Here is a 14,092-nt window from a genome sequence, read left to right as displayed (position 1 = left end):
TCCACCACTCAGCGACGAGGATGGAGCGATGTCCTACTAGACCCACCCCACTGACATCTAGGGGTGAAAGTAATTGAAGTGAATTTATAAAAAAAATAATAATAATAATAATAATAATAAATAAATAAATTAATAAAATTGGACTAGATCAATTTGAAAAGTTAAAATTTATGGCCTATGATTTGGATTCGGTTTGAGATTTATTAAAAAAAAAAAAAAAAAAAAAAAAAAAAAAAAAAGTTTCGAAATAAAAACCGAATTTTAAACATAAGGCCAAATATATAGCCCATTATCATTTACTAAGCTTTGATGTTCCAATTGTTTAACTACAAATTATGGTTGTAATTTAAAACTTCTATGGTTACCTAGTTGGACAACTTTTATTTTTTTTTGCTGCCATTGGCTAATTCATAGGCCTAGTAAGATTTTTTAAAGACTTGTTATTTGCTAAGACATGACATTGTAAGCATTTGATGTTCAGGTGCAAATAGTGTTTTTTTTTTTTTTAAAAAAAAAATATACGGGTGAAAAATCAGATCCAAAATGTAGGTGAAAAATCTATCGCAAAATGCTAGGCCCAATCAGTTTGGTTTGGTTTATTTTTTAAAAATCAAGTTAGAAGTAGTTTAATTTGGATTGAATTGGATCAAATAATAATACAGTTTGAATTCGAATGAAAAATTCCAAACAAAATTAATATGATTTGGATTTGATTTGGGCTATAATCTAAACAGTAAACCAAACTCTTAACCCTAATAACATCCCTACACGTGGCTTCAGACTTAATCTAGTTGAAATGGAAAAAAGGGGTACATTTCCGAGTGCCACAAATAATTCTAACTTCCAAGTTTGTTATACTACTCCTTCCGTTTTTAAATACTTGCTCTATTTCACCATGTGCGGAGTTTTAGGAGAAATTGGAGAAAGTAATAAAATAGGGAAGTGTGGGGTAGGTGGAAGAATAAAAAATTGTTAAAAAACAAAATTAGTTGAGAGAATTAAAAGAGAGAGAATATGAAATTAATATAATATGATTTATATTGGGTCCACTAGTTGAGAGAAATGAATTAAATATTGTAAAAGCTTTCCAAATAATGAAATGGAGGAAGTATTTAAAAATGGCCGCAAATAAAAATTGGAGCAAGTATTTAAAAACGGAGGGAGTATTTCGTAAGAAAAAGTATAGTTTTGACAAGCACAAAAAGCAGTCCAATATATAAGCTTAGATGATATCTTGGGCTATTTAATGAGACACAAAATCAAGATATAGGGCGTATACGGTTTGATTTAGTGCGGTTTGCATACTACCCAAATCAAATCGTAAAAATACGGTTTGACATTTTTACAAACCAAACCAAATCAAATGAGTTTGGTGCGGTTCGATTTAAGGTTTGTCATTATTCTAATGCATTCTTGTTGATGGTATTTTTTTTTATTGTTAAATTAGTTTGTAGTATCAAAGTTTAACAAGGACAAATAAAAAATATTTGAAAATTAAAAATTAATATATTAGAAAAACAAATCACATACATCCATACCAACTCGTTATATATTATTAGAACTTTGTAATTAGTTTTAATTTTTAGAAAAATCAAGCCAAACCAAACCATAAATTGTGGTTTGTTATTATTTTTTTTAAACCAAACCGTAGTTCTTTAAATCGTAAACCAAATCAAATTGCTAAAATACAATTTAGTTTGTGATTTGGTGCTGTTTAGACCAAACTTTGTACACCTCCGATATTTTAGTAATTTTTGAATAAAAAAATATGGGAATTATTGAAAATATAATTAATAAATATGTAAAAATCATAAACATTTGATATTAAAATAACATGTCTTGAAATAAACCTAATAAGATATCACATGACTATATTTTTATTTAGCAAATTATCAAACCTAGTTAAAGTGGAGCATATAAATAGTATAAAGGTCAAACTGCTGATAGTTAAAAGAAAAAAAAAGTACAAATTATAAAAAGTTGATATTAAAAAATTAAATTAATTACTGAGAGGAATCCAGGAGAAAGAAAATGAAAACAAATACAAGCCACAAGATAGAAAACTTATTATCCAAGAGAAGAGAAAAAAGACCACACTAGAAAGTGAGGTGTAAGGAAAAAGTAAGAGATATTATTCAACAATGTCTTCTTCTACCTCATTTTCTTCTCCAGATACACTTGCTAATCGTACCAATGTCTTTGATAATGGAAGTTATCCCACTGCCCTTCTTAGAATCAAAGCAGAAAGCCATTTCAACAACACTAAGACAATCCCGCCACCGAAGCCGTTGTTGATCGGAACTCCGTCGTGTTTAAAGGGTGGCGAGTTCCCGGTGTTGCTGATGCTTCATGGATATGTTTTATACAACGATTTCTACTCACAGCTCATTCATCATGTTGCTTCTCATGGCTTTGTGGTTATTGCTCCACAGGTAACTTCTGTTTTCTTTATGCAAAATGTAATTTTTCTAAATAAACCAATTACATGGTGGGAGTACTCGTATTTGTTACAATATGCTAGTCATCTAGACTTTTGTTCACACTATAATATGCATTTATGCAAGAGAAATCTTAGCAACATATCTAGGAAACACATTAATTAATTTCTAAAACGCAACATACCCTTACAAAAATTGTAACTAGGAAATGAATGATTTAATATGCAAGTGGGATTAATAAATATATTTTTAGTTGTTGTGTAAGCGAAAAAGAGGGAGCCCCAGTTGATCTATTAGATCAACAAATTTTGTCAATCTATGCTTAGTCACTGCTTAGTCATCAAAATAGACATTAATATTCCATTGAAGCTTCAACCTTCCTTCCCCGACACCTCCCACTTCCTTCCACCGACACCACCAATTCCACCATGCCGACACCATCTGCATCACCTCCTCCTTCCACCGACACCATCTGCATTGTCTCCACCTTTCACCGAAACCATCATCTTCTACCAACGACATCATGGCGACTTTGCCGCCAAATTAAACGAAACTCCTATGTTAAAAAGGTAAAATTAAGGGCATGGTTAACCCTAAAGGGAAGGGGTGCTATCCTCCTCCATTAATGCTACCCTTGGAGCTTCAATTTCTTTCAGAAAATTTCGAAAATCGCCATCCATTTATAAAATAAAATAAAAAATTTAAAAAAAGGATGTCGTACCGTGCTCACCACCGATGCCTTCTTGCTAGTGGTTGTCGACAACAGGGGTGTCATAGTGGTGGTGATTGTGGTCGCTGCCTTAGGCCATGAGGCTTGGTGTTTATGGTGGTAAGTTTGCCGTTCAACTAGAAGATGGAGATGGTGATTTGGCAATGGTGATTTGGCAATATTGCCTAATCATGCTTATGCTTTTACCAAATTGTCCTATACTAAATGAAGGAAAAACCAAAAATGTCCTTATGATTGACAATTTTTATTGATCTAGTAGATCAACTTGTATTTTCTCAGCGAAAAACATTACCTAATTACTTAATTACTTTAATGAAATTGGTAGAAGGGTGAAACAACAAAAGTGTAGCAAATGTTCAAAAATCGAACAAAAGTGACAAATGTTGTAAGTAGTCAAGAGTGGCGTTTCTTGAATTTACCTTTTTCGTTTGCATATCCAATAAGAGTACCAATTACCATCACATGTACGAAGTATTAAATTCATTACGACTTTATTATTAAAATTGTAATGAAAATTGAAATTGTTTATATTTGTGTTCGTATCTAGTATAACTTGAACTTATTATTATGAAAATATTCTTTATAACTTTTCAGCAACTAAAAAGGAGTAAAAAGCTCATCCAACAAAAAAAAAATTATTACGTTCATAACATAGGTTTGCACATAAAACTAATATTTGCAATTGCTACAACCATTTCAAACTAATATTTCGATCTATTTTTATGAATAATGTTCTTCAATATCTGATTCTATACTAATCAACCAAAGATCCAATTACAAACAAGATGATCTAACAATTAACACAAGGTGTACATAAAAACACTTGAAATTTAAGAAGAAATGAAAGCTAGATTTAACATACTAGTTATAATGGCCCTTGTATTAAGCCTTTATAAATGGTGCTAATTAGAGCAAATTTGAATATAACATTGTAAACAGACGTACGCAAAAGTAATAGACCCGAATATCATATAACAATTTTATGATTTCATAAACTTCATCATTAATTGTACAACAACATTTTTATTTGGTAGAGACTTACTCACACCTATATAACTCATTTCTAATTTGTTAGAGCTCAAGTCTCTCACTACCTAGGTGACTACTTCCCTCACCATGTTCAATAGGAGCACTTAGCTTACGCAAACTTTGGTGAAATACTTTTGACTCCACACTAAAATACATGGTGATATCACATATTTATAGGAGTTATATATATTAATTTAGATTGTTTTATATATTTCATAAAAAGTAAGGTAATGGTAATTATACAAGATTCACAACTTTATTTACTCTTGCACAAATTCTAATATATACCTGGCATCCATCCTGAGGAAGCCCCAATTCCTCATAATGGCATTTTGAAAAATAATGTAATGTTTTTCAATAGTGGAGACCGCCTATATGTCACGAGTGGAACTCTGTGAGCTTGACATATACCCCATGAGGAACAAAACTTTTTCCTCGTAATGAGGAACAGCCCATCCTGATTCATTCATATTTGTTCACAACTATAGCTATACTCCGTTGCTGGACCAGATTCAAGAGATGAAATAGAAGCCACAGCTGCTGTTATAAACTGGTTATCAGAAGGCTTAAAAGACGTACTTCCATCGAATGTACAACCAAACTTACACAAGCTAGCACTTTCTGGCCATAGTCGCGGAGGCAAGGTAGCATTTGCACTAGCATTAAACAAAATAACAGCATCTCCTCTCAAAATATCAGCTTTGATTGGCATAGACCCAGTTGATGGGATGGGAAAAGGAAACCAAACACCGCCTCCAGTTTTAACATACGTACCACAATCTTTTGACCTTAATGGAATGCCTGTGCTTGTGATTGGTTCGGGTTTTGGTGAAATCAAGAAGAACCCTTTGTTCCCTCCTTGTGCTCCGAAAGGAGTAAACCATGAGAATTTTTTCGAGGAATGTCAAAGTCCTGCTTGGTATTTTCTTGTGAAAGACTATGGTCATCTCGACGTGCTAGATGATGATACTAAGGGAGTCAGGGGAATTACTACTTATTGCTTGTGTAAAAACGGGAAATGTAGAGAGCCTATGAGAAAGTTTGTTGGAGGGGTGATTGTTGCCTTTTTAGATGCTTACATACAAGGAGATGATACCAAGCTTAATTCTATTAGAGACCACGATGAAACTGTCCCTGTGGTTTTTGACAAGGTTGATGTTCGTAATTTTTAAGCCCGTGTGATGTATGGATTGTATAATACTCGTATTATATTGTTTATGAATTAGCTTGTAAGATATTTTATATCTTTAGATATCCTTTATTTGCTTTGGTGTAAATAGAATACAGACTAAGAGGGCGTTTGGTTAGTGTTTGGATTGAAAACGAGTTCGATTATATCGATACCGTTATCGTGTGTTTGGTTTGAAGGCATGGTAACAATTATCATTACCTAAGGGTAATGGTTACCCCTCATTTGTTACTTCTCAAAAACGTGGGGTAACAAATACCCTTACCCTCCTCTTAACAAATACCTTTTTAATGGTTAAACCAAACAAATGAAAAGATAATAGCTAAATGATTTATTTCCCCCCTCTTATTTGTTTCATTTCCACTCTCTTTTCATTTTTCGAACCAGACGCCCCCTAAATCTTATATGGAAGGCTAAGGCCTTATCTTGCAAGTGCAGAATGTGAGGGTCAAAAGCTTCACTTTGCCTTGCTATCTCAATTACTACAGGAAGACTGAATATGAATTTAGCTAGAATTCTGAAAGCAATAGTTGAGTTTTTTTTTAAGTTCAAAGTCAGATTTTTATGTCAACTGAAATCATGTTGTATTAATGAGGTGAAAGTAATGTTAAAAAATCAATTAAATTCTAATATAATAAGAAATGAAGGTTTTATTTATAAGGTCGAACCTTTAAAATTTATGTACAACGCTAACCTTTAACAATACTAGGTGATAGCTACACAAAGGTAAAAAGCAAATAGCCACGTCTTATTTTGCCCAACAAGGCCTAGCTAAATTGTTGCCAAGAACAAGCAAAATTTTAGTGTAGAATTATTAAAGCCACTAATTAATTTTTCTCTGCTGAATTTGTAACTTGTTATAATACCAAATAGCCTATAACTATTAGTCTATTACTATTACATAGTTACACTTCCACAATAAGAAAAAGGTGTGAAAAATTTGATGGAATTACCCTTTTTTTTTTCCTAACACAAAGAATAAAGGCAATCATTTATTAATTTGTTACTTCTTTCGTATCACAAATATTGTAACAATTATCAATTTTTTTTTTTTTTTTTTTTAAGGAAATGCAACAATTATCATTTTGAGAAGTTTTACATTACAACATTTCCCTATTTGCGCATATTTTCTCTCCTCATCATATGTGTCTCTATCTTCATTTCTCTTTTACCACTCTTCTCATCTTAAAATCGGTGTCCATTCATCCCTATGTTGCAATATTTGAAAAACGAAGGAAGTGCACTGACCGAAAATGTGAAATAGAATACTTTCTCAAAAAAAGAAAATGTGAAATAGAATATATGCATTTTAATTCCATTTTAGTTTGTTATTTAAACTGTTTGAAAAACACCTATTTTCAAAAGAAAAATTAAACTGTGCTATGAAAGCTTAGTAAAGAAACTGCAATATAATAATAGTAGTAAGAAATTGCAGAAAAATTACATTGTTACCTTCAAATACACATAATCAAGTCCTAGGAAATTTTGTAATGTATATGATGTTGTCGATAGTCTTCGAGTGAGATGGTCAGAATTGGACACACTTCATGTAACAACTGTCAAGGGATGTAGGGCAGGAATCATCATTTTTTCTGCAGACAATATTTTCATTTTGATCAAGTTTCATTCATAGGTAGTTGTCATCGGTCTTCTAAATTTAGATGAACATCGTGACAAATTTTACTTCTTTACATAGCATGTGTGTGTGCATAATGCATATCATACAAATAATTGTTTATTCTTTTCCTTTAGAAATTCCATAATTCACACTAATGAAATATTCCATTAGAATTCTATGGAATGGTATATGTTTAGGGTAAAAATTACCCATGACAAATGGACCAATCCGGACCTGCCACGTGTCCACCACGTGGGCCAATCAGCGTCCGCCACTTGTCACCCTAAGAGGTCCAACATGGACTAATCAGGCCACGCCACGTGGCCTCCCATATGCCAAATAGGCAAAAATGGCCACCAAGGCCCAAAGTCCGAGAGAAGCCCAATTTGCCCCGGTTAACCTAAACCTAGGATTGGCACGCTTCTCAAGACTATAAATACTTAATTAATCCTCATTAAAGGGGATGCAGCAATTGATAACTCTCACCTAGAGAAGTCTAAACACATTGATCACTCCTCCCCTAGAGGAACCAGATCTCCCACCTTTACTTTCCGCATCTATTACTCCTCAAACAAGTACTAACTTGATCGTTGGAGGCGGAGCTCCCACCACAAGAAGTCTCCGTTGTTTTGCAGGTACAGGCGTCCGGTTCCAGTCTCGGAATTGTAACTCTCCCGCAGGACATCAGAAAACCCCAAAACATTTGGCGCCGTCTGTGGGGAGAGTACTTCTGAGATGGCATCCACGTCTGTACCGACTCCTGAAGAGAGGCGTCCCCTAGACGACCCTCAAGTTCAGTCGGACCATGATACTGAGGAAGAATTTAAAGTTGAAGCTCACACAGCTTCAGACGGGACCCTAAGGGCCCGGCGCACCCGTCCTACCGAAAGGAGGGAACGAGAGGCTGGTCCCAGTCGGCCAGCCGGCCCACCGCCTGAGACTCAGCAGGCGGCCGAAGGATCTGCTCCTATTACTAGGACAGAACTCATGACTCTCATGAGTACTTTCAAGGGAAAGATCCAAGAGCTTGTCAATAAAAAGGCGACTGCTCCACCAAAGGAACAGTCGGCTAGATCAAACAACTCCCAGTTGAAGTTACATGCGCCTCGCATGAAACTACTGGGTACAACCGGCAATATACCAGCCTCCGAGCATCCGGCCAGGCGGCCAACTACTGCAGGCGTCATACGGCCGAATGCAAAGAGTCAGACGGTCAAGCTTCTCCACCTAAGAGCCTTAGGTGGCAACCTACTACAAAGTTAATCTTAGCATTTGATATTATCAAGTGGCATAAGTAGTGTCATAACTACCAGCCCACATCGCTATATACATAGCCGGCTCCCATGATGCTTGTCACGAACAGCTTCCTCGGTCGGTTGTTCTACATGTCTAGGAAGCCTGCTGTTTTTTCCTTCGATAAAGGCCCGACTGTGAGTGCAGTAGTGGCACGCCAACGTCGAGCCTTTGAGCTTTTAGGCGGCAACCATAAGAGCAACCCTCATTCTCGCATAAACAGCCGGCTCTATATGATGTTTTATCAAGGTACAGTCGCAAGGTTTTTTCTCAAAATATAATGCCAAGTATACTTGATACAAATGAGTTTGGTTCCAGCTTGTTCTTCCAAAAGAAAACAGCCAAAATACTCGCACATATAAAAATCTCTCGGCCTGCCGAGAGGAGTAGCGCTTGGCTCGTAGTAATATAATTGGCCATGAGAGTGAATGCTTTAACTTGTTCATGTGCTAGTCTCTTATTGTGAAAGCTGGGCGTTGGCGTCTCGCCCAAGGAAGCAGGCGGCCAGATGACAGCCGGCCTAGTCCTAGCCACGAAGCATGACAAATCAGCTAGCCATGCTAATGTAGGCGACACCTAAACAGCCAGCCCAATCCGAGCCACCAAACAGCCGGATTGATCACTTCAAGAACAAGCAACTCAAAAGGCCGAGACGAATGAGTTCGTGAGTATGTAAAAAATAGGCAGCTAGGCAGCTGTATTTATGTATGGGAAGCATTGAAACCGGCTGTTTAGCCATCAAGTAAATCCAACAAACCACTTGTCTTTCATGAAAGCAGGCGGCATCCACAGCGAACGCATCAAGCAATGCGTGAGGTGATATGGGTCTTCATGTTTTGTAATGAGGGTCGAGTCTTGAATCACTTTCGTCTAAATAATGCCCAACACGATCAAAGCATAATTAAAACAAGCGGCAAGCTGATCATACGACATCATGTGGCCGAATAAAATTTTGAAAGTTAGCTCCATTGAGAAGAGCAGCTCGGCATCCTTACCAAAGCACCATGTAAGCTCAAAATGAGTGCCTTTTGAAATTTCATAGTATCATGGGTAAACATCAAGAATCAAACGACACATTGCTATTGTTTGTAAAGAAACAGCCACCATGTGTATGCACGCAACAGCAAGTCCCTTGTATGTCTATAGACAGCCGGCCTAGTCCTAGCAACACAGCAAGGAGGCGGGTCTAAAACACATCCGGCTTGGCTGAGTTCAGATGGTCGAAGCATTCGAGAGCAGGCGGCATCTAGGTGTCGTAGCTCAAGCTAGCAGGGGGCACTTGCAACCAAAGAAGCTAGCCATAGTAAAACATGCGGCACATGAAACACAATTATCGTGCTAAGTTCAAATCCCATGCTGAGATTTGACGTTGATGCTGGGTACGAGTACATGCCAAGTAGATGCTAAGCTATCCATTCGTCCAACCAAGTGTGTATCCATGTGTTTGAAGAGCCGCATGACGTGATCATCCAAGCCAAATTTATGAGCCCAAGAGTATATAACTCAACTTGCTAAGTTAGGGAATCCTCATTGCTCTTATTTCAGCCGGCATTCAGTGCTCGGACGCTCAATAAAATCAAATAGTCGGCCACCCTTGTTAATGAAAACAGGAGGCCACAAGTGCTCTTCAAGACTCAAGCCCAGTCCCAGCTAGACTCACCTTAAACAACCGGCACTTGGTTGAAAGGGCATGAGCAAAAGTGGGTCTTCATACTTTTTAAATAGGGGCCGAGTCTTATGATCATTTTTGTCTAAATAATGCCAAGCACGTAAATAGCATGCAACCGACATCATGCGCTAGTCACCTAGCTTCAGCCGGCATGTCCACTTCGATGGCACCTTCATTGGTCCTCACAAATAGGCTAGCAGGCGGCAGCTCAAACTCCAACCGGCACATCACGGCAGAACCAGCCGGCCTTTGAAATCATTGACAAAGTACAAGGTGGAGCATGGGCACCTATGATTAAAGCATCCGACAGTAGCACAAGCAAGGGGCGAAAGCCGTATGTTTGATAGACTCCTTGCTGAGTGGAAAACTGAAGATGAATTAGAAACACAAGCGGCATAATAAGCCACCTGTGAATATGCAAGCTATACAAGTGGCTCGGCAATCGACATCATACAACAGGCGGCATGCAAAGCGTCGTAGTTCAAGCAGCCGGCCTCAAAACCCAAAGAGTAGTCGATTGCTTGTTCATTGCAAGCATGTGTGGGGCTTGACGCCTTGCATATCGTATAAAACCTGCCGCATGATTGTTCAGGAAGTCTCATCTTATGTGTGAGTTGTCACCATAAGCACATTATCATTATTATGATTGCAAGTTTTTTTTTTTTAAAAAAAAAAAAAAAAAAAAAAAAAAAAAAAAAAATTGCCTAAGGTTAGTAAAACCGGCTGTTTAGGCGGCACCCTATTGAAGACCGTCTCCCTTCTGTTTAGGCGACACCTTACTGAAGACCGTCCTCCACTTATTTGTGTGACAATCTATCAAGCAAGAGAGGCGGCATGAATAGTAGTCGGCCCCCTATACGACGAAGTCTCGAAGCTATGAAAGCAGTCGACCCTCATTAATTTTACTAAGGGGCTAAAGACCGGCAGAAAATGTGTGGGCCGAACAGCAAGGTCGCAAACCACATTAAAACAACTGTTCCCATTCGAAGAAAGTAGAGTCACCAATCCTCCATGGAAGGGAGCTAAGTCCTCCATGGAAGGGAGCTAAGTGATCTGTCTACTCTAACACTTGAAATTATTTCAATACTTGATACTAATTCAGAGGGGCATGCCGTCTGTACCTTTACAGTCGGCTACTCTCCATTGAGTATTTTACTCTATCTTCAGAGGGGCATGCCGCCTGTACCTTTACAGTCGGCTACTCTCCATTGAATATTTTACTCTATCACCATAGGGGCATGCCGTCTGGACATATAGTCGGCTACTCTCCATAGAAGAGGGCCGACTAGTTCCAAACACACAGCCACCCCCCTTATACTTAGCTAAAAAAGATTAGGGTCTGGCCGACCCTGTGCCTAAACAGGCGGCTACCCTCCTCTTACTTAGCACCTACGTTCACCAAGAACTAACCAAGGCCACAAGCCGAATGATCAGTCCAGGCGCCAAGCCAACTGATCCAATCTTTAAACTAATACGACCTGTCCCAACATCATAGCAGGCGTTCGGCGGCATCCCTCCGGATGAAATTCGTCGCAGAGAGCAGCTCCCTTTTGGGTGGAACATTGCTCTATAAACTAATTACACGGCACCTATACGACTGTCCCCAAGGGCAACCACGTAGCCGTTTTTGAGACAAGGATAACTCTATCACTAACCAAACCAGTGGTAGCAGTTGACATCTGAGTCAGATGACCGCCTGTATTACTTGGGATAAATGCAGGGGGTACCTCTTGAGTTAATAGCCAACAAACATTGGCGAATCAAGGGGTCTAGCCGGCCTTCGCCGCCTGGTACCTCTACTTCTCAAGCAAGAGTGACGGCGACTGGGTAACACCAACGTTAACTCATAGTCACTCCCTCAAACTTGGTATGGAACCTAAAAGGTTTGAGTAGACCGCCTGTTTTTTGGCAAACAGGGGCACTCAAACCAGTCGCCCTCCTCAGTACGGAACCTAAAAGGTATGAGGAGTCCGCCTGTTTTTTGGTAAACAGAGGTACTCGACCACTATTCTTACTAGGTTGGCTATACTTAAAGCTGCCGTCTGTAACCCAACAGGCGTAGCTACTTTGGTTGGACGTCCTGTCTGACGCCTGCTTCTATGCAGCCACCAAAGCAGACGACCAGCCATCCCCCAACGAAATAAACTAAGTACCAAACTTAGTATATTGAATCAAAAGAGGCCAATGGCCGAATAATGCTAAACGCTTACCCCTTATGCAATAGTTGACAGTCCACCTGATCAGGGGCTATCTGCATAGTGGGGCAAAGAATCGGCATCTGTCTAATTCGGCGGCAATCATTATTATGATTGATTAACTTTAAAAATGTCATACCGCCCAAGGTATCAAAATTTTCTAAGTTAATCAAGTCCATCTCCCATTAGAACTAGACAAGATGCCGACCTAGCAAAGCTTCGAGGGTCTAACTTTCGAAAGGAGCAATCCCTCCTGGAAAGAGAAATAACTCCTTCCGAGGGGCAAATGTTTAGGGTAAAAATTACTCATGACAAATGGACCAATCCGGACCTGCCACGTGTCCACCACGTGGGCCAATCAGCGTCCGCCACTTGTCACCCTAAGAGGTCCAACATGGACTAATCAGGCCACGCCACGTGGCCTCCCATATGCCAAATAGGCAAAAATGGCCACTAAGGCCCAAAGTCCGAGAGAAGCCCAATTTGCCCCGGTTAACCTAAACCTAGGATTGGCACGCTTCTCAAGACTATAAATACTTAATTAATCCTCATTAAAGGGGATGCAGCAATTGATAACTCTCACCTAGAGAAGTCTAAACACATTGATCACTCCTCCCCTAGAGGAACCAGATCTCCCACCTTTACTTTCCGCATCTATTACTCCTCAAACAAGTACTAACTTGATCGTTGGAGGCGGAGCTCCCACCACAAGAAGTCTCCGTTGTTTTGCAGGTACAGGCGTCCGGTTCCAGTCTCGGAATTGTAACTCTCCCGCAGGACATCAGAAAACCCCAAAACAGTATGTACTTATGAAAATTCACCTTAACAAAATATTCCATTAGATTTCTATGAAATGATGCCAACTTTCCTTTTTCTTAAAATAAGTACAGATAAATAGATAATGTACTCCTACCTTTTTTTTTTTTTTTTTTTTTGAGGCATATACTCCTACCTTGTTTTGGGTGATAAATTTAAGGCACTTTTCCAAATGATCCCTTTTTAACCTTTTTTTTTTTGTTTGTTTAAAAAAAATAATAACATCCCATCTTTTTTAGCATAATACAAGTAGTACTATACCCTTTTTTTTTTCCTCTCAGATGTCTCCGAAGAGACACTTATATCAAAAAAAAAAAAAAAAAACATCATATCTTTTTTAGCATAATACAAGTAGTACTTAACATTTTTTTTTTTTTTTCCTTAGATTTTTTTTTTCTTAGATGTCTCCGAAGAGACATTTATGACTTCATCAATTACTTTATTTGATTGCAATTTTTATTTTATTTTATTTTTTTACATTTTTTTTACTAATATTTAGAATAAGTGTAACTAGATTAAGTCCAGCGTCATACACGGTAATTTCAATATTATTATCAATTTGATACTAATTTAATTATTGTAAAAAAAGCTGTCTTAAAATAGGGTGAACTAAACTATGCATTATTAGTTAAATATGTACTTTAAAAGTTATGCATTTTATCATATGATTAATTTTATGTATTTCAATGTGATACCTTTATAATGTTATTTTTCTTGTTAATTAAATTAAAATTTTAAAGATGTGTATCTAACCCCACTAATAAATTTCTTTTAATACACGCTATTAAAATCACTCTTTTATTTATTCAAAACCATGCGATCTAAAATATTTCCATATCTTACCAATGTATTGTTTTTTTAATTCAACATTTTCTCTTGTTATGAACTCTAATTAAATATCAATTTTATTAATTTTTTTTTTTGGGGAACCAACATCAATTCATTAATCAAAAGCCATACGACATCTACAAATGAAATCTAAATCAACAAATACATAAAATTGAATCAAATAAGGGTTTCCTTTATCAAAGCTACGGTCGTTGAATAGATCTTGCACTATGGTACATCTCTCGCACACATCGCTGGAATATACAGCCTTTTCGGAGAGACGGTCT

General features: G+C 37.6%; 1 protein-coding gene across 1 annotated transcript; it reads left to right on the top strand.

Moving 5' to 3' along the window:
- Nucleotides 1-1,834: 1,834 nt before the first annotated feature.
- LOC110684804 (chlorophyllase-2, chloroplastic-like) lies at nucleotides 1,835-5,541 on the top strand. Its single transcript, XM_021861237.1, has 2 exons — nucleotides 1,835-2,432; nucleotides 4,686-5,541. The coding sequence occupies exons 1-2, from the start codon at nucleotides 2,142-2,144 to the stop codon at nucleotides 5,367-5,369; spliced, it is 975 nt and encodes a 324-aa protein (XP_021716929.1). The 5' UTR covers nucleotides 1,835-2,141; the 3' UTR covers nucleotides 5,370-5,541.
- The last annotated feature ends 8,551 nt before the right edge of the window (nucleotides 5,542-14,092 follow it).

Source organism: Chenopodium quinoa, unplaced genomic scaffold (assembly GCF_001683475.1).
Source record: "Chenopodium quinoa cultivar QQ74 unplaced genomic scaffold, ASM168347v1, whole genome shotgun sequence".
NCBI classification, from domain to species: domain Eukaryota; kingdom Viridiplantae; phylum Streptophyta; class Magnoliopsida; order Caryophyllales; family Amaranthaceae; genus Chenopodium; species Chenopodium quinoa.
The sequence above is the reverse complement of the archived record's forward strand: the minus strand, read 5'-3'. Positions and strand labels throughout refer to the sequence as shown.